This window comes from Chiloscyllium plagiosum, unplaced genomic scaffold (genome assembly GCF_037043375.1).
Source record: "Chiloscyllium plagiosum isolate Xiang-an unplaced genomic scaffold, Cpla_swu_hap1 HiC_scaffold_5, whole genome shotgun sequence".
NCBI classification, from domain to species: domain Eukaryota; kingdom Metazoa; phylum Chordata; class Chondrichthyes; order Orectolobiformes; family Hemiscylliidae; genus Chiloscyllium; species Chiloscyllium plagiosum.
Window position 1 is genome coordinate 66,372,459 of NW_028270143.1, and position 24,671 is coordinate 66,397,129.

General features: G+C 38.8%; 1 protein-coding gene across 1 annotated transcript in view; it reads left to right on the forward strand.

Moving 5' to 3' along the window:
- egfra (epidermal growth factor receptor a (erythroblastic leukemia viral (v-erb-b) oncogene homolog, avian)) overlaps window positions 1-24,671 on the forward strand; it is a 275,969-nt gene that overhangs the window by 168,106 nt on the left and 83,192 nt on the right. The window contains exons 2-5 of the mRNA XM_043690147.2: window positions 10,846-10,997; window positions 15,696-15,882; window positions 17,936-18,064; window positions 20,891-20,959. Of these exons, the coding sequence (XP_043546082.1) occupies window positions 10,846-10,997; window positions 15,696-15,882; window positions 17,936-18,064; window positions 20,891-20,959 (537 nt within the window). The remainder of the gene's footprint in view (window positions 1-10,845; window positions 10,998-15,695; window positions 15,883-17,935; window positions 18,065-20,890; window positions 20,960-24,671) is intronic.

A 24,671-nucleotide genomic window follows, 5' to 3' on the forward strand; every position in this document is an offset into this window, starting at 1 on the left:
TTTTTTATTAAAATGTGGAGAAAGTTCAAATACAGCGAAAACCAAGAGGCCACCTTTGAGCATGTAGCTTCAAGCACTTTACGTATGTTGGTTGCAAAGGTAAAACCATAGCTGTAAATATCAAGTAAATTGCTTTATGATCATGTTCTTTTATCTTCCACACGTTCAGATATATTTAAGGCATTCATGTCTGAGATTCACACCTGGAGTATTGTGTGCAGGTTTTAACACCGTAACGCATAGGACCAGAAATTAGGCCATTCTGCCCATCGAGTCTGCACCACCATTTAATTATGGCTGATACGTTTCTCAACCCCATTCTCCCACTTTCTCTCTGTAACTCTTGATCCCCTTGATACTCAAGTACCTATCTATCTCAGCCTTGACTATACTCCATGACCTGGCCTCCACAGCCCACTGTGGCAATGAATTCCATAGATTCACCACTTTTTGGCTGAAGAGGTTTCTCCTTATCTCTGTTCTAAAAGGTCTTCCCTTTTTTCTAAGATCCATGGGTCCTAGTCTCTCCTACCAATGGAAACATCTACTCTGAACAGGCATTTCAATATTCTGTAACTCTCAGTTAGATCCCCCTCATCCTTCTAAACTCCATCGTGTATAGACCCAGAGACCTCAAAGTTCTTCATATATTAAGCTTTTCATTCCTCGGATCATTTGCATGAACCTCCTCTGAACACACTCCAGGGCCAATGCATTCTTCCTGAGATATGGGGCCCAAAACAGTGCATATGGTGGTCTGACCAGAGCCTTATAGAGCCTCAGATGTACATCCCTACTTTTATATTCCAGTCCTCTCAAAACAAATGCCATCATTGCATTTGCCTTCCTCACTACTGACTCAACCTGCAAGTTTACCTTGAGAGAATCCTGGACTAGAACTCCCAAGTCACATTGCACTTCTGACTTCTGAATTTTCTGCATATTTAGAAAATAGTCCACACCTCTGTTCTTCCTACAAAGTGTATGACCTCACACTTTCCCCACATTGTACTCTATCTGCAACTTCTTTGCCCATTCTCCTAACCTGTCCAAATCCGTCTGCAACCTCCCCGCCTCCTCAATGCTATCTGTCACTCTACCTATTTTTGGATCATCTGCAAATATAGCCAAAACATCCTCAGTTCCTTCATCTAGATTGTTAATGTATAAAGTGAAAAGTTGTGGTCCCAACACTGAGCCTCACAGAATACTACTTCTCACCAGCTGCCATACTGAGAAGGACCCTTTTTATCCCCACTTTGTTTTCTGCTATACAGTAAAGTTTCTAGCCATGCCAGCACCTTGTCTCTGATACCATGGGCCTTTATCTTAGTCAGTAGCCTCCTGTGCGGCATCTTGTCAAAAGCCTTCTTGAAGTCCAGGTAGATAATATCCTTTGGTTCTCCTTAGTCTAACCTGCTCATTACATCCTCAAAGAATTCTAGCAGATTAGTCAGGCATGACCTCCCTTAATGAATCCATGCTGACTTTGCCTTATTTTACCATACACTTCCAAGTATTCAGAAATCTCATTCTTCACAATGGATTCTAGGATCTTACCCACAATCAAGATGAGGCTAATCAGTCTGTCATGTTTCTTCTTTTGCCTAACTCCTTTTTTAAACAGGGATGTCACATTAGCAATTTTCCAGTCCTCTGGGACCCTCCCTGATTCTAGCGATTACTGAAAGATCGTCACTAGCGCGTCTGCTATCTCTTCAGTTGTCTCTCTTTTGGTCTCCTTCTCTGAGATAAGATGTTCTGGCTGTGGAGGGAGTGCACCGAGTCTGATTCCTGGGATGGCAGGATTGACAAATAAAGAGATACGGGATCAGCTCTGGCTATATGGACTGGAGTTTAGAAGAATTAGGGGGATCTCATAGAAACCTATCAAATTATAACAAGACCAGACAGGGTAAATGCAGAAAAGATATTTCCAATGGTTGGGGAGGTCAGAACCAGGGGTCACCGTTTAAGGATATGGGATAGGCCATTTTGGCCTGAGATGAGGAAAAATGTCTTCTCCCAGATACAAATGAGCCTGTTGACTTGTCTGTCATAGAAAGTGGTTGAGGTCAAACATTGAATGTTTTCAAGAAGGAGTTAGATATAATTCTTAGGGCAAAATGACCAAAAGGTATGGAAAAGCACAGCAGGTCAGACAGCATCCAAGGAGCAGGAGAATTGACGTTTTGGGCAAAAGCCCTTAGTCAGGAAACATCTTCCCAACATCTACTCTGACCAGGCCATTCAGTATTCTGTAACTTTCAATTAGATCCTCCCTCTAATCTCCAGCATCTAGATTAGATTAGATTACTTAGTGTGGAAACAGGCCCTTCGGCCCAACAAGTCCACACCGCCCTGCCGAAGCACAACCCACCCATACCCCTAACCTAACACTACGGGCAATTTAGCATGGCCAATTCACCTGACCTGCACATCTTTGGACTGTGGGAGGAAACCGGAGCACCTGGAGGAAACCCACGCAGACACAGGGAGAACGTGCAAACTCCACACAGTCAGTCGCCTGAGGCGGGAATTGAACCCGGGTCTCTAGCGCTGTGAGGCAGCAGTGCTAACCACTGTGCCACCGTGCCGCCCACCAAAATATATCATCTACAGTCCTCACTTTCAACTACAGATCAAAGGGTATGGGGAGTGAACAGGAACGGATGATTGAATGGTTAGCTATTGAATTGTGAGCATATTGAATGGGTGGGGGGCAGGTTTGAAATGTCAAATGGTCTACTTCAGTTCCTATTTGCTATGTTTTTATGTTCATCCATCTTTCTTCTCATTGCTGCTTGAAACATAGCATAAAACAGGAAAGTTGTCTCACTGTATAACGAAAGTAAGAGGAGGATATATTTTGCAAGTGTTGAAACAGTGAATGGCACATCATTTGACTCTAATCAATGCACAGTCTTTCATTTTGTTTTCTCCTGTCTTGATGTGATGTGCTGCATTGGCATGGATAGCTCAGCTTGTACATGAATTCCTATTTATGGCAAAAAAATACAATGGTATCTGGGACACTCTACACACAGGCATTGACTGCGTCATGTTTCCTGCCACTTCTCACCAGTTCAATCCAATAAGAGGCTAACTGAATTATTAAGCCACCTTAACATCAAATGTCCAAAATCCATTTACATATATTGAGACATCCCTCATATGTTTTAAATAGCAGGACACTGCTTTTGGAGTCTGTCCACATGGAAACTGGATCCAAATGTGATAATTTTGGGATGATGGTACCTGTTGGTAACTTGCATATTGCTCCACTAAGGTGCATGTTAATAATAAAGGGGTTTTGCTTGAGGAATTGAGTTGTGAATATTAAAATAAGCTTCAGGATTTTCAAGTGGAACAAAATGCACTTTAACCAATATAGTTTAATGCTGAATGAATTATTTGTACAATACTCTGAGACATAAAATTTTTCCCATTTTTACCAAACTCAAACAGGTAGCACTTTAGTGTAAAATAGATCAAAATGCTCTCTGGAAAATTGAAATCCCCTAATTTTACAACTATATTATTCTTACATAAATCTGAGATCTCTCGACATATTTGCTCCTCAGTTTCCCTCTGACTACTGGAGGTGCCTGTAATGAAATCCCATCAAGGTGATCATCCCTTTCTTATTTCTAATTTCTACTCATATAGTTTCACTGGGTGATCCCTCAGAAATATCCACTCAAATTACAGTAGTAATGTTTTCCTTAATCAGAAATGCCAATCCCCATTCTCTCATGCCTCCCTTTGTATTCTTCCTATAGCATCCAAAACCCAGAACGTTGAGCTGCCACTCCAGTCCTTCCCTCAGCCACGTTTCTGTAATAGCTATGACATTCCAGTCCTATGTTCCTATAAATGCTCTGAGTTCATCAGCCTTACCTGTAGGGCTCCTTGCACTGAAATAAATGCAGTTTAATTCTTCAGAGTTACCTCGTTCTTTGACTTGCTCTTGTCTGCCTTTCCTAATTAATATTTATTTACCTATAACACTTACGCACGTATTATATATTTTCAAAAGCAATTCATTAGTTGTAAATAATAAAAACTGTTTCAAATGTAATTACCAGTTGACAGCTTATAGCTGTCATTACTCAGTACATGAACACTTGTAGGCACGGCGATGAGATAATTGATTGTACCTGACCCTGACATTCTCTTTTCAAATGGTAAAAGTGTTACAATTTGTGACATTTGAAACTGGTTATTCTATATATCCCATCGGAAATTTCTTTGAGCAATGGTGATGCTTGGTTCACTGTGAAACTCCAAGAATCAATCCTTTTAAAAATATAATGAAAATGAATCTGCTAGTTAAAGGATGTATGGTCAATGCATTGAATGTTTTTAGTCTCAATTCGTGATAGAGACTGTTTTAAGCTCTCGGCTCATACTCTGCTTTATTTCCAACAAGGAAAAATTGACTTCTGAAAATAGTCTACACCTCTATTCTTCTGACCAAAGCACATAACCTTACAGTTTCCCACCTTGTATTCCATTTGCCACCTCTTTGTCCATTCCTGTAGCCTGTCCAAGTCATTCTGCAGCCACCCTGCTTCCTCAACACTACCAGGCAATCCATATACCTTTGTGTCATCTGCAAACTTAGCAATAATGCTCTTAGTTCCTTTGACCCCTTTATCCCCAATTTCTGCCACGCTGCCAGTCCTCGACGCCAGTGCTTTGTCCCTAATGGGCTCTCATCTTATAGCAACTTTCTGTGCAGCACCTTGTCAAAGGCCTTACAGAAATCCAAATAGATTATGTTTACTGGGCTCTCCTTTCTCTAACTTACTCATTATCTCCTCAAAGATTTCTTACAGATTTGTCAGGCATGACCTCTCCAATGAAGCCATACTGACTCAGCACTGATGAAAAGCGCTTCCAAATACTCTGCAATCTCATTCTTAATAATGGAATCTGAAGTCTTCCCAATGACCAAGGTGGTCATGACCAAGTGGCATGTAGTTTCCTGTCTTCTGCCTCCCTCCCTCCCTCCTTAAACAGAGTGTTATATTAGCCATTTCCAGTCCTCTGGGAATCTTGAACAAGTGATATTGAAAGTTTAATCAAAAGGGAAAAGGAAACAGACCCTTGAAGAATATAAAGGAAGCCGGACAGAACTTTATAAAGGAATTGGGAGGCCCAAAAGATTCCATGAACTGTCCATGGCAAGTAGGATTAAGGAGAGTAGTGAGAGAAAGGGGAGGTCCATTCAAGAACAAAGGAATGAATTTATGCATGGAGCCAGAGGAAGTGGGTGAGGTCGTTAATAAGTACTTTGCATTGGTATTCACCAAGTCGAAGGACGTGGTTGATGGTAAGATTAGAGAAGGGTGTATTGATGTAATAGGGCATGTCAATATTAATGAGAAGATATTGGGTGTTTTGAAAAACATTAAGTAGATAAGTCCCCAGGATCTGATGGGATCCATCCCAGGATACTGAGGGAGGCAAGGGAGATGATTGCTGGGACCATGATGGCGATTTTTAAGTCCTCTTCAGCCATAGGTGAGGTCCTAGAAGACTGGAGAATAGCCAATATTGTTCCTCTGTTCAAGAAAGACAACAGGAATAATCATTCAGGAAATAATAGGTCAGTGAGCCTTACATGAGTGGTTGGGAGATTATTAGAGAAAATTCTTAGGGACAGGATTTACTTGCATTTTAAAAAAAAGTGACTTTTCAGGGATAGTCAACATCGCTTTATTTAGGAGAAGTCTTGTCTCATTTGATTCCATTTTTGAGGAAGTGATGAAAATTATTAAGGATAGGGTAGTGGATGTTGCCTTCATCGACTTTAGTAAATGATTTGACGATGTCCTTTTCGGTAGGCTAGTCCAGAAGATTAAGCCACATGAGTTTATGGATTTTGGAACGGTCAAATACAAGAGGAAAGTATACAGTGAATGGGAGGATGCTTCGGAGCCTTGATATGCAGGGGGATCTTGGTGTACAAGTCCATAGCTCTCTGAAAGTGGCAACCCAAGTGGATAGGGTGGTAAAAAGAAATAAAGCATGCTTACCTTCATCAGTCAGGGCATTCAGTGAAAAGTTGACAAGTCATGTTACAGCTGTATAAAACCTCCCTTGGATGCTGCCTGACCTGCTGCGCGAATCCAGCAACACATTTTCAGCTCTGATCTCCAGCGTCTGCAGTCCTCACTTTCTCCTAAAACATTAATTAGGCCACATTTATATTGTGAGCAGTTTTGGTTGCCACACTATAGGAAGGATGTGAAGGCTTTGGAGAGGGTGCAAAAGAGGTTACCAGGAAGTTTCCTGGATTACAGTGTATTAGCTATAAGGAGAGATTAGGCAAGCTTGGATTGTTTTTGCTAGAGCAACAGAGGCTGAGAGGCGACCTGATAGAAATGTTTAAATTATGAGAGGTATGGATAGTCGGAGTCTTTTTCCCAAGGTGGATGTGTTCAATACTAGGGGGCATAAGTTTAAGATGAGAAGGTGAAAATTTAAAGGAGATATGTGAGGCACATTTTTTATGCAAAGGGTGGTAATTGTCTGGAATGCACTGCCACAGGAGGTCATAGAAGCCGATACAATAGCAACATTTAAGAGACATTTAGAGAGACATGATGGGCGAGGAATACGGGCTATAGAGCATGTGCAGGCGGATGGGATTAGTTTAGAATGGTATCATGGTCATCACAGACATGGCAGGCCTGTTCCTTTGCTGTGTTGTTCCCTGTTCTGTGTATATGAAAGTTCTGTGTGTAATTGCATCTTTACAGTAATGCTCATGAACTAGTCCTCGGGCTACATTGTAAATTAAAGAAAATTGAGAGACAATGATGATGAATAGGTATAATGATGAACAAAATAAGACTCAATTTGGACTATCTGCAATATATTAGCCACATAAGATACCAATCTTATTTTACTTACAAGTGCTTGTCAAGCTGCCATTGTTTGCTCCTCAGTGTACAAACTTGGGGTTTGAAGATGTAATTCTGTTTAAGAAGGTTGTACAGTGTGTTGTGCAGCACTTCCATGCTGCACAATATTTATTGAGTTGAAGACTGACCTCTTTTGGAGAAAAGAAAGTAACAGCAACTCTTTCAGTTCTGGTTTTGTTGGCATGTTGCCCAAGGTGTGCCAGGCAGACTGATGTTGTATTACCGATAATTATGCTTGAATCTTGCGTAACCCTTGTACAAAATTTCACAATACTCTAGGTGTAGATCATTGTATCAGGAAGTCTTGGAAAGTTTAAAACTGACACAGCCAATAACCTTAGAACCTTTCCTGTCTCCTTCAGCTTGTCGCGTTTCCTGATAGAGCTTATGCTCAAAATGTCGACTCTCTTGCTTCTTGGATGCTGCCTGACTGGCTGTGCTTTTCCAGCACCACACCTTTTGATTCTGATCTCTAGCATCTGCAGTCCTCACTTACCCCTAGCATTTCCTGAAGTTACTGACTAATACTGGTGGATGGTCCCAGAGGCATGTTGACAGTCCTTGAATACCTCAAACAGGGGCAATTCATATCAGCTTTGACTCTGTGGCAGCAATTTTCAGCTGTCCAGTGCTTCATAGCTGAATCTGAACCTGTCTTCACCTCAGATTCAGATACAGACTTTTCACAGATAGCAATCAGGAACCGGAGCCTTGGCTAACTTCTCACCCTCGTCCAATTTCTCTTCTGCTTAACAGCAGTGTGCCAACTGGAAAACCCCTTCAAACTTACATTGACATTCAAATTGACACCTGAACAGCAAAACCAAATGCACTGCACTGACGGCAACCTGCAATATAATTTTTTTTTAAAATGCATTCACGGGACTAGGGTGTTGCTGGTTAGGCAGCATTTATTGCCTCTCCCCAATTGCCCAGAGGGCTGTTAAGAGTCAACCACATTGCTGTGGGTCTGGAGTCACATGTAGGCCAGACAGGTAAGGGTGGCAGCTTCCTTCCTGAAGGACTTGAATGACCCAGTTGGGTTTTTCCAACAATCAACAATGGATTCATGGTCTTCATTAGACTCTTAATTCCAGATTTTTCTATATTGAATTCAGATTCCACTGTCTGCCATGGCAGGATTGGAACTCAGGTCCCTGGTTTCTGGATTAACAGTCCAATGATAATACCACTAGGCCACTGCCTCTCCATAATTAGACTCTGTGTGAGAAAACGAACTGTTGAGAGAAAGAGACCTTATTATTCAGTTCTTGCTTCTTATAAAAGATTTACAATACTAAAATTGTAAACACTTGCCATCGTAATAAAACTAAATTAACATTGGTTCTCTCTTCTTGCAATCATTATGCCTAGTTCTAAAAGTGTAGGCATGTAGTTTTCCTCTTTGGATACAGTACAGCCAAGTTAGAACTGGAAATGCCATCAGTTTTGCATTTTTACCAGTGTTGAATATCCTCCCAAGCTTTTGAGATAAGACGCAAGCCTAAAATGGGTATTACCCAACAGTAAAGGAAAGTGCACAATGAAACCACAAGCACAAATTCATATATAATATTTCTTCACTTAAGTCTTACATTTTAAGTTACAAATCATTTAACAGTCTTTCACATCAGGCACAGCATGTTTAAGATCTATGATCCAGAAAGCTTTTCATTTTAAATGTGACTTTCACATATTCTATAAACAAAGCAGGATCAGGTAGAGGAGAACGTTTCTTCATCAAAGGTTAAACAGAAATGCATTATTTTCTTGCTGCACCTGCAAAGCTGATTGTGACTGTGAAGATTCTGAAAGAAGCACAATTGGATATTGCTCAAAATTTGAGAGTGGGAGAGATGGTCTGTTTTGTGGGCAGTTATTTATGCAGAGTGAGTATTTGATGAATGGACATAAAAGATCAATGAAACTTGACTGTATTGTAATTAGGCACCCAATGCTCAAATTTCCCCAAGTTTGAGGCAGATAATTTATTTGCCATTTGATTACTAGTCTCTCTGATCACAAATGTGAAGTAAACTTCAACCAGTGTTAATGCTTAGAATATAGTTCTGTTCTAAACCAGGAAAAGTAGTTTACAACTGGGGAGGTGATGGTGTAATACCATTGGACTAATAATCCAGAACTCCAATATAATATTCTAGAGACATGGGTTCGAATTTCAACTCCTACCATAGTGTGATTCAATTCCAATAAAATTTTGGATTTTTTTTAAAAGGTCTAATGGCAGCCATGTGACCATTTTGATTATTGTAAATACCCATCTGATTCACTAATTGGGAAGGATATCTGTCCTAACTTGGTCTGACCTACATGTGACTCCAGATCGACAGCAATATTGTTGACTTTTGAATGCCCTCTGAAAAGCCTTGAGCAAGCCATTTCTGTCAAGGGCAATTGGGGATGAGCAATAAATGCTGCTCCAACCAGTGGAACACACATCTCATGAACAAATAAAAAGTGTTGCATAGAAGTTAGCGTCTTTAAACATTAGAATGCATTGCAAATATAAGGTTGGTAAAAAGTGATTCCACAACGAGGCTGACTTGACCTGCAATCAGTTTTCTTGCATCACTTGGATCTGACACTCTTGATGTGTATATTCAGTGCAGTACTGAACCTAGTTTGCAAAGCACTCAAGTGTTCTTTACAGACTGGAAATTCACCCCTCCCTTTTCTTTAAGAATTTCAGCCTTTAACTTTTAGGAGACAGCTCTATTCACACATTCAGACATGTCCAAAAATTCTCTTAAACAAGCCACTTCAAATCCTAACTTACATAGGAACCAGACAATCTAAGTTCTCCTTGGCTAGAGCTCAAACCACAGCTACTGATTTGAAAGCTTCAGTTACATTTAAATGATCCATGTGCCTTTGTTATGTTTAGCTTCAGAGCAAACCTGTAGCATTAGTGGTCAAATCTTCAATTGCCTAGGCCTAGGCTCAGGAATTTCCACCCTATACCCCTTGTCCTCTTTGCCTCGGTATCCGCTATTAAGACATTCCTTAAAATCTTCAATTAATCTATCCTGATTTCATGGAACATTATGTTCCCCAGTGTCATACTTCAACTTGTAATGCTCCTGTGAAGCACCTTGGAATGTATTAAGGATGCTAATCTAAGTATAAGTTGTCATTAGTGTTGTTTAAACCTGGTGTGATAATTGGGTATGAAGGCCTACACAGACCACAAGTGGAGTAAAACTCTGTTATATGGTCCATATTGTTACAGCGTCAGTCTCACATTCACCTTGCAGTTCAGTATCTCTCAAAGCACAATCACTGGCACCAATACCACTTGTTTGCAGTGCTACATCATTGGAATAGTGTAATACTATGTCAGTTTGACTTTTTAAATGGAAAAGGATGCCAAAGAAATCTTGTTTTGTACAGAAATAAATATTTATGATACCACTGACCTAATGTGTCTAATTTTCTTGAATTCTACTATCTTTTACTGCAAAGATTTGTATTGTTTAAACAATTGTGTGCATTACTTTAAATCCAATATTTTTATAATTGGAATGCTCAGATGTAGAGTATTTTCATTTTCAATTTTGAGTATCAATTTCCATTCAATGAAAGTAGGATGGTGATGTTAAGTCTATATATTTAATTGTCATTAGCAGTTCACTAACATAATTCAGTAATTTCACACACTATTATCAATATGTATACATCTTTCATTTTCCATATACTTTGCTGCACACAAATATTTCTAAGTGTACTGAGGAGCAACCTGGGCTGGTCTCGATAAAATCAAGCGATTTGAAGTAAATTGCTTTCTCCAGATTCGTTTGAATTGAAAGGGTTGGATTGGGAAAAAATGTTTTAGTTTATTAATTGTTGTATTAATTTGTTCAGCTTTTCGTTTCTCTTTTTGTTATTGCAGTTTGTTCAGGAATTGAAAACAAACTAAATTTATTGGCAACTGAAGATAACCATTACAACAGTCTTCGCAGAACCTATAGTGGTTGTGAAGTAGTGATGGGCAACCTCGAGATAACCTTTGTACAGCCACACCATGATGTTTCATTCCTTAAGGTAATGTGTCATATTTGTTTTTTTTTCACATCCAAGTACGAAAGCAGTCATGTCGTTCTGCAGCAGCAGTGGTGCAATATGTATGAGTTGTTGTCCCATGGAGCTTGCCTATTCCATGACACATACAGATTTTCACCTCCTTTTTTTTGTCTCTCTCTTTCTCTTGCTTGGGTTCTTGTTTATTTTCTCCACACCCCCACCATCCACACCTCCCAATTGTCTCCTGGTCAATAGTCCTATTGAAGTCACTTTTTGGCCTTTCCAATCTTTATTATTGCATGAGGATCTAGTATTGAAACAAAATTTCAACCTGTTTTCCATCACTCAGCTTTCACAGATATTCAAATCTAGAGAATTATCACTTCTACTTAAAGTTTTTAAACTGAACTGATTCTTTCAAATTACTTTCCTTGGATTGCTGAGGAACTTTTTTGATTCCATTCATAATCTGCTGACATGAAGTTTTTATTCAAATTTAATGGCTTGAACCTTTCTGCAGTTTCGATGACTTGTAAACTTCATGTCACTCTCAGAGCTGGTATACTTCACAGGGTAAAACCACTTCTACTTGAGTGACTGGTTTCCTTGATCTGAAACCTTGAACTTTCTGCTGTGGAATCAAGTGCCCCTGATGTTTTTTCTCTGCCTAACGTAAACTTAGCAGTAATAATATAATAAATAATATGCATTATACACCCTTTATCACAACAAAGTACATTTGAGGCTTTCTACTAAAGGGAAATGCAGCAACCAATTTGAACAAGTAGCAATGAGATTAAAGATCAGATCTATTCTGTTGTTCATTGGCAATAAGTAATTGTCAGAAACATGGGAGAAATTTTCTGCTTTCTGTTTTGTAATGTCCCATTCCTGTTAGTGAGGACAAATGGAATATTCTCTCATCTGAAAGCTAGCACTTTCACCAATGTACCACTACCTCAGGACTGCATTAATGTATTGGCCAAAATTATGTGAAACATTTGTAGCAGAATCCATGATTTTCTAATGCAGAATGCAATGCAAAGAACTTTCGTCATTTGATGGGGTGAGGGTGGGAGGCAGAAAGGAAAGGAAAACAAGTCAAACTTAAATTCTGCAACTTCTTTTAAAGAACTCTTTTATGTAATGGAGTGTGTTTTCAGACCCTATTTATGTAATTCCAGACAGTTTGCTGGATACAGTGGTGGAAGAACCCAGTGACAGCCACCTGTTTGTTAATGTAAACCATTCAGAATGTCTGCAGAATTAATCAGACCTTGAGCAGATGTTATTTTTAAATACGTTTTAATTAAGAGGATATCTGTTCACTGCTATGCTCTGAGTCACCAAGCCAAGAAATTGCTATCATAATATAGCCAATATTTATAGGATCAGCCAAGTGAAATTATTGAGCAGTATGTTAACTCAGTGTAATTTGTTAGCATTGGTAACTATGTACACTTGTCTCATGTGCACAGTACTTTCTTGTGACTTATTATTGCCTCTTTACAGCATCTCTATAAGTCACATTGATTTAGTGGTTGGACAGTCACATCTTAGTCAGAATGTTATGGGTTTAAGACCCACTTAAAATGAGCACACGTAATCTGTCCAAGTACTTCTGCTGAGAGACCAGTCCGGTGCTGGAGATGTCAGCTTTTGGAATGAGCCCTTAAACCGAAATCTCTTCTGTCTTGTAAAATTGACATAAAAGATGCTTAAGCGTGATTCGACAAAGAAAGGGAGAGTTTTTCTAATGCACTGCAGAATATTTATTGCTTAACCCCTAATCACATTGTTGTGTGCAAATTGTAATGGGCATTGAACTTTAAAAACAACTACTTTAACTTTAAAGTGTTTTGAATTAATCTGTAGCTGTGAAAAACAGTACATTAATATGTGTCCTACCTCCTCACATTAAATATAATGCCACAGTTCAATTTCACTCATCCCTATCACCAGTCATCTCTGTGCCTCTTGCTTTATCCTCAGGTTTCATTTTGTGTGCTTCATATCTATTCATACTACTGCCTGACCTGCTTCCTGTAATAATTAAATTGTGATATTTGAACTGGGTACAGTAAGCTTGCACCTGCTATCACATGTGCTTCTACAGCCTTCCAAAAGGTACACTAAAATAGATGAGGACAACATAATTTATCAGACTGCTTTAACAAGAAGCAATAATAAATGTATAGCATATTCTTTAAAGCAAATATAATCTCTATTCAACTAAATTCTGTAACAAGCATGCACTGCAATGTACAAATTAATAATAATCCCATACTGGACCTGTGTGTGGGTTAAAAGCGATCTTATAACAGGAGCATTGACTATTACTGTTTAGGTTTGACTTTCTTGTAAGCTCCTATGGATTGTAATAGGTGTGGAATAGACAATAGGTGCAGGAGTAGGCCATTCTGCCCTTTGAGCCTGCACCACCATTCAATATGATCATGGCTGATCATCCTTAATCAGTATCCTGTTCCTGCCTTATCTCCATAACCCTTGATTCCACTATCCTTGAGAGCTCTTTCCAACTCTTTCTTAAGTGAATCCAGAGACTGGGACTCCACTGCCCTCTGGGGCAGAGCATTCCACACAGCCACCACTCTCTGGGTGAAGAAGTTTCTCCTCCTCTCTGTCCTAAATGGACTACCCTGTACTTTTAAGCTGTGTCCTATGGTTTGAATGTTTATATGAACTTCTTTAATCTTATACTGATGCTTTCTTGTCTAATTCTAATACACATTTCCTGGTAACTGAGTACAGTGGATTTAATATCTATGTTAACTTAGAATTTGAGTATAATTTATATTTTAAAAATACTATCTTGGAAAATTGGCTGAAATCTGAAATATGACATCCTCCAGGATCTTACTCCTTCGTTGCATTCTGGAGCATAGAACTATTCTGGTTATTTATCCTCTGTTCAGTCACTCCACTTGGCTTTGCAGTTATTTATAGTCAATGCATTTTTCCATTAATTGGCCTAACCGCACACTGGAGGTAAAATATTTTAATTAGTTATCCTCACTCCATGTTTGAACCCTTTCTGCAAAATTTGGTCTGTTCTGTAAATCTTCATGGGCCAATTTGAAGTGCCGAATGATCTATCTCTAAATAAGTAAATGGTACTCACTCACATCTCTTTCCCATGTCTTTACATACATGGTTTACTCTTAACTGCCCTCTGGGCAATTAGGGATGGGTAAGAAATGCTGGCCAAGCCAGCAAAGCCCTCGTCCCATGAATGAATTTTAAAAAACACACAGAATAGGGCAGAAATAGACCATTCGCACCTTTAAGCCTGCACCACAATTCAGTAAAATCACCACTGATCTGTTTGTGTGTCAAATCCCACATTTGCAATTATCTGCTAGAACCCTTGATTCTCCCTGCCCAGCAAGAACCTACCCACCTCTACCTTATAAAGATGAGCAATGCTTCCAGCTTGTGAGGGAGGTGAGGGGCAACAGTGGGGAAAGGACAAGTGGTGCATTTTATAAACTCCCCTCCCCAACTTCAAACACCACTGGAGACCATACATTTCCACTCTTAAGCGTTATCACATTCTGCCTGTGGTCTGTTTTGCCTTCTCCTTATTCTTGTTTATGATCAGATTTTAATGGTGCCGCTGCTTGAATGGAAACTTTGATTATTTTTTCCATGTGACAATCTATTATAATTTCCTGAGTGTTTACAGCTCAATTGCATCTGTTATGTTTTGCAATCCATCTAGAAATTGGAATCACTCATGACGACTTGTGTGATTTATAGTTTCTATTAAATATGTAGCACATGGGAGACATTTTCTCTCAGCCATGTGCGTCAGTGGCCAAGAACTTGATGCAGGAGATTTGAACATTGCTGAATTAATGGAGTTTGATACACAAGATTTCAATTGCTGGTATCACTGCGGTATGTTGTGTATGCAATTAATGCATTTATAGAAGCATTATGACTGCTTTTGACTTAATCATCTGTTACTCCCTAAAACAGATCAAAATCTTTGACTGAGTTGACATTCTTGGCAAATTAACATTATACAATTTCCTAATATGATCATTGTCTAACTTCTTGACAAGTCCAGTGATATGCTAGTAATTAATAGTTGCCTCAGCATTAAAAACTAAGTCATTATCTGGGTAATTCACATTAAGCCACATAATTAACACACAAACTGGGAACTGGTACTCAAAAAAAAATTCACATCATAATCAAGCACATGAATTGATTCCAACATGAGGGTGTACTATCTCCTGATTTGGGATAATTCACTTTCTGATACATTCACCATTAAACTGCAAGTTCCTAGTGGCTCTGCCTCTCTGTGTTTCCTCTCAAAGTTAATCATCTCCTTTACTTATCGTTGGACCATCTGACCTTCTGCTGAACTTCCATTCCAACTTTATCACTGTACATGATTGTCTGTGGTCTTCCAGTGCATTACATTTTGCATTTCCTTCAGTGGACAGAAAGAAAACTTTGGAACTTGAGTAAGGTACGGCAGGGAAACTGATGCCCACTGTTTAATAGCTGAGCCAAGAAAATTAGAAGAGAGGAACAGAAAACGTAAAGCAATACAAATATCCAGTGTTTATAATTTGGATAATCCATAACATTTTGTAAAATATGCATTGCCAGAAATACATTAATATTTTCTGTTCCATAATGTCCACGCCTTTAATATGCGATGTGTGTTCTATACATTTACAGAGTATTCAGGAAGTTTCAGGTTATGTCCTCATAGGCCTCAACAAAATTTCAACGATCCCACTGGAGAATCTTAGGATCATCAGGGGTCACCAGCTTTATGAAGACAAATATGCCCTTGTTATTTTGTCAAATAATGATCAGGAAAAGAAATTTGGACTTACTGAGTTACCATTGAGAAATCTTACAGGTTAGTTTGATGTGTTTCATTAAAATAAGATGATAATAGTGTGTTTTAAATCAAGCATAATATTTTAGATTATTTTATTATTCATTTCTGAATTATGAGCATCACCCATCCCAAATTACCATTGTGAAGGTCATGATGAACTTTTTGAATCGATGCAACGTAGGTCCAGCCACATTGTTGCAAGATTGGGAATTCCAGGAGTTTGACCCAATAATAATAGGTATGATGATATATTTCCAAGTCAGAATGATTTTATTTCTAGAATCCTTACAGTATGAAAGCAGGCCATTCAACCAATCGAGTCCACACTGACCCGCCCAAGAACAGCCCACTCAGAGCCACCTGCATTTCCCATGGCTAATCCACCTACTCTGCACATGCCTGGGCACAATAGGCAATTTAGTATGGGCAATCCAGCTAACCTGCACATCTTTATGATTGTGGGAGGAAACCAGAGCACCTGGAGGAAATCCACACAGACATGGGGAGAATGTGCAAACTCCATACAGACTGAGGGTGGAATCAAACCTGGGTCCCTGGCGCTATGAGACAGCAGTGCTAACTACTGAGCCACCAGGCTGTCCCAATGATTTGTGACTTGGAGAAGAATTTGCAGTTGTTAGTGTGCTCATGTTCCAGACCTCCAGATGTGAGCGATCGCAAAAGTTTACTATCTCATGGAAAAACATGCCAGTTAACACCCATACTTATCCACAGAATGAACTCAAGACCTTAACTGTGAGTCAGGGCTGTTTCTGAAAAGGGAAAGGAAAATTCGAGAGCCAGTCACTTATGCAGCCGGCTGCTGCTCTGCTGCATTGGCAAAACCTTGGGAATAGATCTTCATCCCACTGTCAATGCATGATGTTTGACAAGCAGAGAATTCAGTGGAAATGAAAAAAAATAATATTCTGCAGATTATCTATTTAATTAAATACATATACATTTTGGTTCATAATTTTAATAATGGGATGTTTTTACTTATTAATTTGTTCATTTCTGAAATACAATAGCTCGTTCATTGACATAATTCTGTGAATTGGCCTTCTATAGAATTCAGACATTGCCATGACTTGAAATATACCAGGTGATAAGATGTGTTTGTCCAAATTTTAAAATATCAATATTGTTGTGACTTTTTTTTTATTTGGTATATATAAAATAAATATTTTTTTTTAAGGAAAGTATCAGAGCATCCGTAATCTGTTGCCTTTAACTGGTGTTTGAAATATTACGAGGAATACACCAGTTCTGTGTTGATGGTTAAGATATTTTGATTCTAAGATGCTGTCTTGCACGTCTTTGTCAGGAAATGCTATGTCAAAAACAATACCTAAATGTCTTAAATAAGGTTAATTCTTCACATCTCCCAATCTGTGCAGCTTGCTACATAAGGCTAATTTACCCAAGAGTACAGAGAGCAAAGCTGTTCACTGGTGCTCCTCTTCAATCAGCTGCGAGGAAGTGCACAACAGTGGATCAAATTCACATTGCCAAATTCGAGAACTAACCACCTCCTTGTTTGGCAGCAGTTCAGGACAGAATGTCAGCCAGATGGTCCAAGGGGAGCCATAGCCAGTATTTCCTAAAATAGTCTTTTATTTTGTACAAGCAGCTGCCTTGCTGTCTTTACAAGAAATCTGAATCAAGATTTACCAACCATGTACTATGGTGCCCATTCTTCTACCAGTTAATGTCTGGCAGCCACTTACAAGTAAAAGTTGCACTCCCGGTCTCTCACCAATATAGTTGACTCATCCTTTGAGTTGACCAATCCTTTGAATTGGTCTAACAAACCACCATGTTCTGTCAACTGCTAAGCCAGAGTTCACGTAAAGTGCACGTCATCAACTCTTGAGGTCAAGCAGTGAGTGGGCAAGAAATGCTATTTTGTTCAGAATACCTACAGATTAAAACCCAATCCATCTCTAATATAAATAAGAATAAGGGCTGGATAAAATAATCAGAAAAAGGGGAATGGAAGAGGGTTGAAATGTATAATTTTTGCTTTTCTTGTGGCTATGTTTTGACTAGTTTATTTTTATCTTTTCAGAAATTTTATCTGGCAGCGTGAATATCATTTCTAACCCATACCTTTGTTATGTGCAATCCATTCAATGGGATGACATTTTGGACAAAAGCATGGTGTCTGAAATGGCAATTAACTTCACTGCAAAAAATTGTAAGCAACAAGTTGACTTGTATCTACTTTTCCCAAATTAAGAATCAGATTGAAGTAGATGAGAAACAGCCCATTCATTGCTTCGGTAACCTTCAGTTGTGAGAAATGATCTTGCTTTGGAAGACTAAGATGTAGTAACAGGCTAGACATATGAAATAGCAAGGAAAGATCTACAGGGTCCTGCACAGTAGCTGCACTCTAGAGCAGAGTATAAATCAAGAAATCAGGAGACTTTCTGAGAAAAAAAATTACAATAATTGTGGGTGACTTTAATTTTCAGGTAGATTGGCCAAATCAAATTGGCAGAGGTAACCTTGAAGGTGATTTTATAAAATGTATCGAAGACAGTTTCTTGCAGCAATATTTTGTGAAACCAACCAAGCTATTTTATGTGTATTGAGATATGATTAAGGACCTCATAGTCAAGATTCCTCTCAGCAGGAGTGATCATAGCATGATGAGACTTCATATTCAGTTTGAGGGTGAAAAAAAAATGGATCCGAAACTAGTGTCTTAAACTCAAATAAAAACAAGTACAAAACTATCAAGACAAAGTTTCTGTAAGAAGGATAAATCATCCATGGTTAACTACGAATGTTGAAGATTGTATCAAATTGAAATTAAATGTGGTTAGTGGAAGGCCAGAAGACTGGATACATTTTAGGAATCTGTAAAAGAATAAGATGAAAGGCAAAAATAAATGAAGCCAACATGCAAGAAATATAAAGTCAGATAATAAAAGTTTCTACTAGAAGATAAAAAGAGAGTATCTAATTTTTTTTTTTATCCTTGGAGGATGAATTAATAATGGTAGTTGTTATCATTATTAATTAATGACAATTACTAAAAATGGAAATGGCAGAAACTTTAATTTTTCGATACCCTTGACCTTATTTGAGCCCAATATAGGGTAGAAGCTGGATGACACTGGATTGGGCAGGTTAAAAGGCTTAGGACCAATCCCCAAAATATCAGCCCATCTCTTCTAATGGAATCAATACTGAGCATTGTGCTATATCAGGCAGGCCTCAGAATCTGTTGACCTTTCTCATCAACTTTAAACCCTACCTTCACCCTTTTATCCTTAACATCCTCTCTGCACCTTCCACATTACAGGGCTTGTACATTATGTTTGTAGTAATAGTTAGAAGCCATTGAATAGCTCATAAAATTTTCCAAGTGAATAAACTGACTCTTTAAACCAACGGTGTAAACAGAATCAAACGTTTTTTTTTAAAAATAGCGGTTGGATTCACAGTTACATGTTTAAAAATCAGACCATTCATGTGATGACCACCTATAACCTTTCTCTTGAAAGGGTGTGTGCAGATGATATATGACAATCATAAATCGCCTTTCTGTGGAGTGCTTCATCCGCTAAAAATGCAACTAAGGCCCAAATATTCGTGCTCAACTATTTCTGAAAAGTCTGCAAGGGTCTAAATAGATTATTATTTGTTCTCTTTATGGGAGTTTCCTTTCTATGTATAGTTATATATAAATTTATACAAATATCTATCCTCCAAATTTCTGAGGTTTGTGTACAAATGTCTGACAGGGTGATGGCTCTGCAAGAGGATTCTCCTGCCAATTTAAGATGAAGTCATAATCCAGTCACAAATATATTTTTACCTCTCCACTCTTGCTATGTAACAGTCTCCTATCCAAAAATTGTTACAACAAAATGAGGAAATCTAGAAAAGCAGTGTTTTCTTTTGAAGATTTTCTGCCTTTCTTGATCCCATGTCTTAGTACGTCATCAATTGGATCATGCTTAATGTAGTCTTGAAGCATCACAACCCTTTCAGAACCATTGCATTGTATCAGGGTCCGCTGAATCAGGAGCCATTCCATTCTGGATCCCTTAGTTAACTATCTCTAGGTCCTTCCTGATTGGTACTAAACACTTTTGCAAGGCTTCCTACCTCCCTCCAAAGTGGCTCATTACCACCTCCCTGGTAACCCTTCCTCCCTGAGTCCTTCAACCTCTGTTTCCCTGGTAAGGATGCCTTAATTCTTTAACTGGCTAAAGGAAATGCTGTGACAATGAATCCATTAGGATGGCTGTTGAGCAGAATAAGAAAACATTTTGTCAGTATTAATAAGAGTATGTAGGGAACAAGTAACAAGTGTTAGAACAATTGATGAAGGAAAAATAATAGATTTAATTTGCTTTCTAGATGTGCACCCTTAGCCTTCCCAATACTGGAATCCAGTAGCAATTTCTAATTGGCAACTCCTTAATTGATTGCCTTGTCCAATGTTCTGCAGTTGCTCTCTGGGTTCCTGTTCCAGAATTTATGTTAATGTCAAGATTGCCATTCTAGCAGCCAAGTTCAGGCCCAGGTGCCTGGCTCCCACTCAGTACTGAAATCAATCTCGTATGAGAAACTGTTAGCTGCAAATCTGCCGACATTGATTATTATTGCTGCAAGACCGAGGATGTTAAAATTTGAATGTGATATACCATTTTGTATATTTCAATATATATTCCAGAATATTAAGATCTAAATTGTCTTAACTTTGAATGGTTTCATAAATTTTTTTAGCAGAAATTCAATGTGGGAAACTATCCTTGAAGATCAGAATTCTTTAGAATATTTAAATATATTGTGTTCTTTCTTCCTGAGCACATCCAGAAAATATTTAAGTCTGCTATTTTACCTTTCTCTTCAAATATGGTCCACATTTTGTTTTGATTCAGCATTTTAGGAGGAAGACAATTACTGTTTTAACCATCAATTTTATATTTGATTATTCTAATATTGATTTATTTGGATTCTTTTGCTTTGTTTAAGTGGTGGTGTTTTTTTTTAATGTTTACAGGTTCAAGTTGTCACCCAGATTGTCAAGATGGAGCCTGCTGGGGTCCAGGTTTAGAGAATTGTCAGAAATGTAAGTATCACTTTTCCAACTACTATGAAAGGATTTACAATTCCATGTTTAAAAATCAGACCATTCATGTGAGGACATTTCTCTTGAAAGAGTGTTTGCAGGTGATATATAACAATCATGTATCACCTTTCTGTGGAGTGCTTTCATCTGCTAAAAATGCAACTAAGGCCCAAATATTAGCACTCAATTATTTCTCAAAAGTCTACAAGATCCGTGCTCCACGATAGCTGTGGAATTAAAACTTTTATCAGGGTTTTACCATCTGAAAGACACCTTGCCTCGTCAAGCTAGCAATCTTTTCAGCAAGGTCACACAGTATTTGTGGCTTTTTAAATCATTTTTCAAAATCCAATGCTTCCATTGGCTACCAGGAATCAAAATGCCAATAGCTTAACACAAAATAGATTTTCACATTAGAGCTTAGTCTTAAATTGTGACAAGGCAGTTGCAGTCTAATACATTTCTACCTTATATTTTTCACTTTGTCAATGAGCAGCAAGTACACAAAGCACAAAGAAATAAAGATTGCTGCCAAAGCCTTTAAGAAATGTTCCACGACTAATTCCATTTAATGGGAGAGAGATGAAGCGTCAATCGGTAGCAAAGCTTACAATCATGTTTTCTGCTCTTATTTTCTTTTAAAGATTTAGTGGTGATGCTTTGTTTAAGTAAAACTGAGGGCAACATGGATGACATTGGGACTTAAGCTGCTTGAGATACAGGGAGTAAAGAAGATTAGCAAAGAATGTGATCGAGAGTTTTACAACATTGAATGGATAATATATAGCTAAGCAGCTTATATTACATATACCATGACCTCAAATTGATGTTTAGGCACACTCTTCAGTTTAGTTATTGTGAAACTGAGACCAAGCATCATGAAAAATCTGAGTTGAAAATGCCACCAAAATGGAAAAAAGAGAGAGGATAAGATCATCAAAGATCAATTAATTAGTGCCAAGTTTGAATTTTAAAGCTTGAACTATTTTAAATGAAGAAAAAGATTGAGGCAAATAACGAGTTCCTTAGCTCTGAAGTTCTGAGAACAGTTTAGAGTCGTAGAGATGTACTGCATGGAAACAGACCCTTCGGTTCAACTTGTCCATGCTGAACAGATGTCCTAAATAAAATCCAATCCCATTTGTCAGCATTCGGCCCATATCCCTCTAAGTCCTTCCTATCCATATATCTAGGCAGATGCCTTTCAAATGTTGTAATTGTACCAGCCTCCTCCACTTCTGGCAGCACATTCTGTAAAAGCACCATCCTCTGCATGAAAACATTGGTTGCTTTTAATTCTTTCCTCTCTCACTTTAAACCTATGCCCTCTTGTTTTGGATGCCTCTCCCCTGGGGAAAAGACCTTGACTCTTTCCTCTATCCATATGTCACTCTCTATCACCTACCTTTGAGCCAGTTATGTATCTAGATGACTTGTTCTCCCTGTATTCCATGTGATCTAACCTTGTTAACCAGTCTGTCATGCGAAATCTTGTTGAAAGTTTTACTGAAGTCCATATAGACTATGTCCACCGCTCTGTCTTCATCAATCCTCTTTGTCACTTTAAAAAATTCCATCAAGCTAATGAGGCATGATTTCCCATGCACAAAGTCATGTTGACTATCCTTAATCAGTCCTTGCCTTTCCAAATACATGTAAATCCTTTCCTCCGAATTCCCTCCAACAACCTATCCACCACTCACATCAGGCTCATCGGTCTGTAGAACCCTGGTGTTTCCTTACCAACCTTTCTTAAATAATGGCACCACGCTAGCCAACATTCAGTCTTGTTTGATTAAACTCATGAATAGACATCTTGTTCAGACCAAATTGAAAATCCCGGCATTCTTTAAGTCATAAATGTTTCACTGGGATGTGGCTCATTATTCTTTCAGTCCCATGGCTCCATCCAGACACCATCACTTGCTCCCACCCAAACCTCATCAGCTTTCTGACACCTTTGTCCTCTAAATAGATATTAGCCCTTGATCTCCAAGAAAAAAAAATCACATTAAAAAGGGCAATACCTCTGAAGCACTATCCCCTGAATAACAGCGTTAAAATGTGCTCTGAGAAAGTGCTCTCTCATTTTGTCCTTCCAATTATCCTTCCAATTATCTTCTGTCCTTCACCTCCTTTCCCCTGGATCTCTCCATTTCCCTACCCTGCTTCATTTATTCTTGTTGCCATTGTCAACGTTCCTCATTCCTATGGGTTGCCTTTTCTTTTCTCTTATCCTTCCTCTTCCTGCTCGTCACCTACTACCTGTCTGTCTCCCTATCTCTCTGGACAATTATTCTATATAATCCTGATACATCCATATTATTATTTCATTATTTAGAAAAACTGACTCCTAAAACTATTCATTTTATTTCAGCTACTTTCAGCTAAATTTAGGTTACAGACCAAATGCATTTCTGGCATTCTTCAGAGGTACCCCACAGCCAAGGCTGAAAGTGGGGTTCACCCAGCTTCAGCAGGAGGCAGGATGTGAGGCCCCATTTTACAGATGACAATTGACTGGCTGCCACCAACACTGTCATCCAGCGCTGGCCACAGCTGGCATTACAGCTGGAGGAGGAAGGTTCATCAATTGATGTGCACCCTCAAAGTGACACAAGTGGCAGGCCCCTGATACAGACAAGGGGGAGGGGAGGTGTTGTTGGAAAAAGACCACCCATTGCTACTGGGGCCTCTTTTGTGGGCCAAAGAGTGGCTGAAGAGGAGCCCGGCCCTCCCGTCCCAATCTTCCACAACCCACTGTGATACTGGGAGATTTTATCTGGAGGAATCTACACACACTGCTGCTATTGATAAAATGGAGATGGCAAAGACCTTTAAATTGGCCAATTCACTGGCACGATAGGACTTTGTGCAGCCAAGGATAATCTTCCCCACTGGTGAATGAAAATGGCAATTGGCGATAAGCACGTCACCCAAAACCTTCTCCAGCACTTTACCAGGATTCTCGCCTCTGCATCCATCCCCAAAATCCCAATTAAAATTTTGACCTTTCAATGCATTGTAACCATTGCTGCTTGAATGGCAATGGATAATTGTATTGCTATCCAGTTAACTTAAATCGTCTTAACCATGCACCATGCAAAACTGGAAAGGTTTCAGCAGTTGCTTTTGACTGGGATTGTGACGGGGAGAGAAAACTGTCTCTGAAGGGGGCAATCATGATGAAATTTCACGTTTTCATTGGGGTGAGTCCTTAGTCCATGTGGTAACGGTTCTCCTAACCATTCAGAGCCGGTGGGGATGGAGATGGTTCTGCTAAAGTGTGGAATTCATTTGTACCCCATTTTTCCCTTCGCTGGTAATTGTTACCACTGCTATAAGTGGTGTCTTGTAATTGATGTGCACTCAGCAATGGAATTATCAGAAATCTCCAATCCCATCTTCAGGGGTCCTGACAATGTGGCCGATTGTTTATGCAGCTCATAATCCCTTCACCCCGAAAGCTAAACAATGAACCTTTGTTCTTCTTCAGGCTGTTTTAAAGTCAGCATGCTGTGAAGTAGCTGCAAATATATTTATTCCCTGTTAGAAAAATGATCTTCGTTTTATATATCTAAACCAGTTCCCTGAAAAGGGAAACAATGCAGCATTTTCATTCATCCAAACATTTAGATGTTTAAATAAAAAGATTTATGTCTTAAATCAGAATTTAAAACGCATTCGTATAGGTTATTGATTTTGCTGAGTA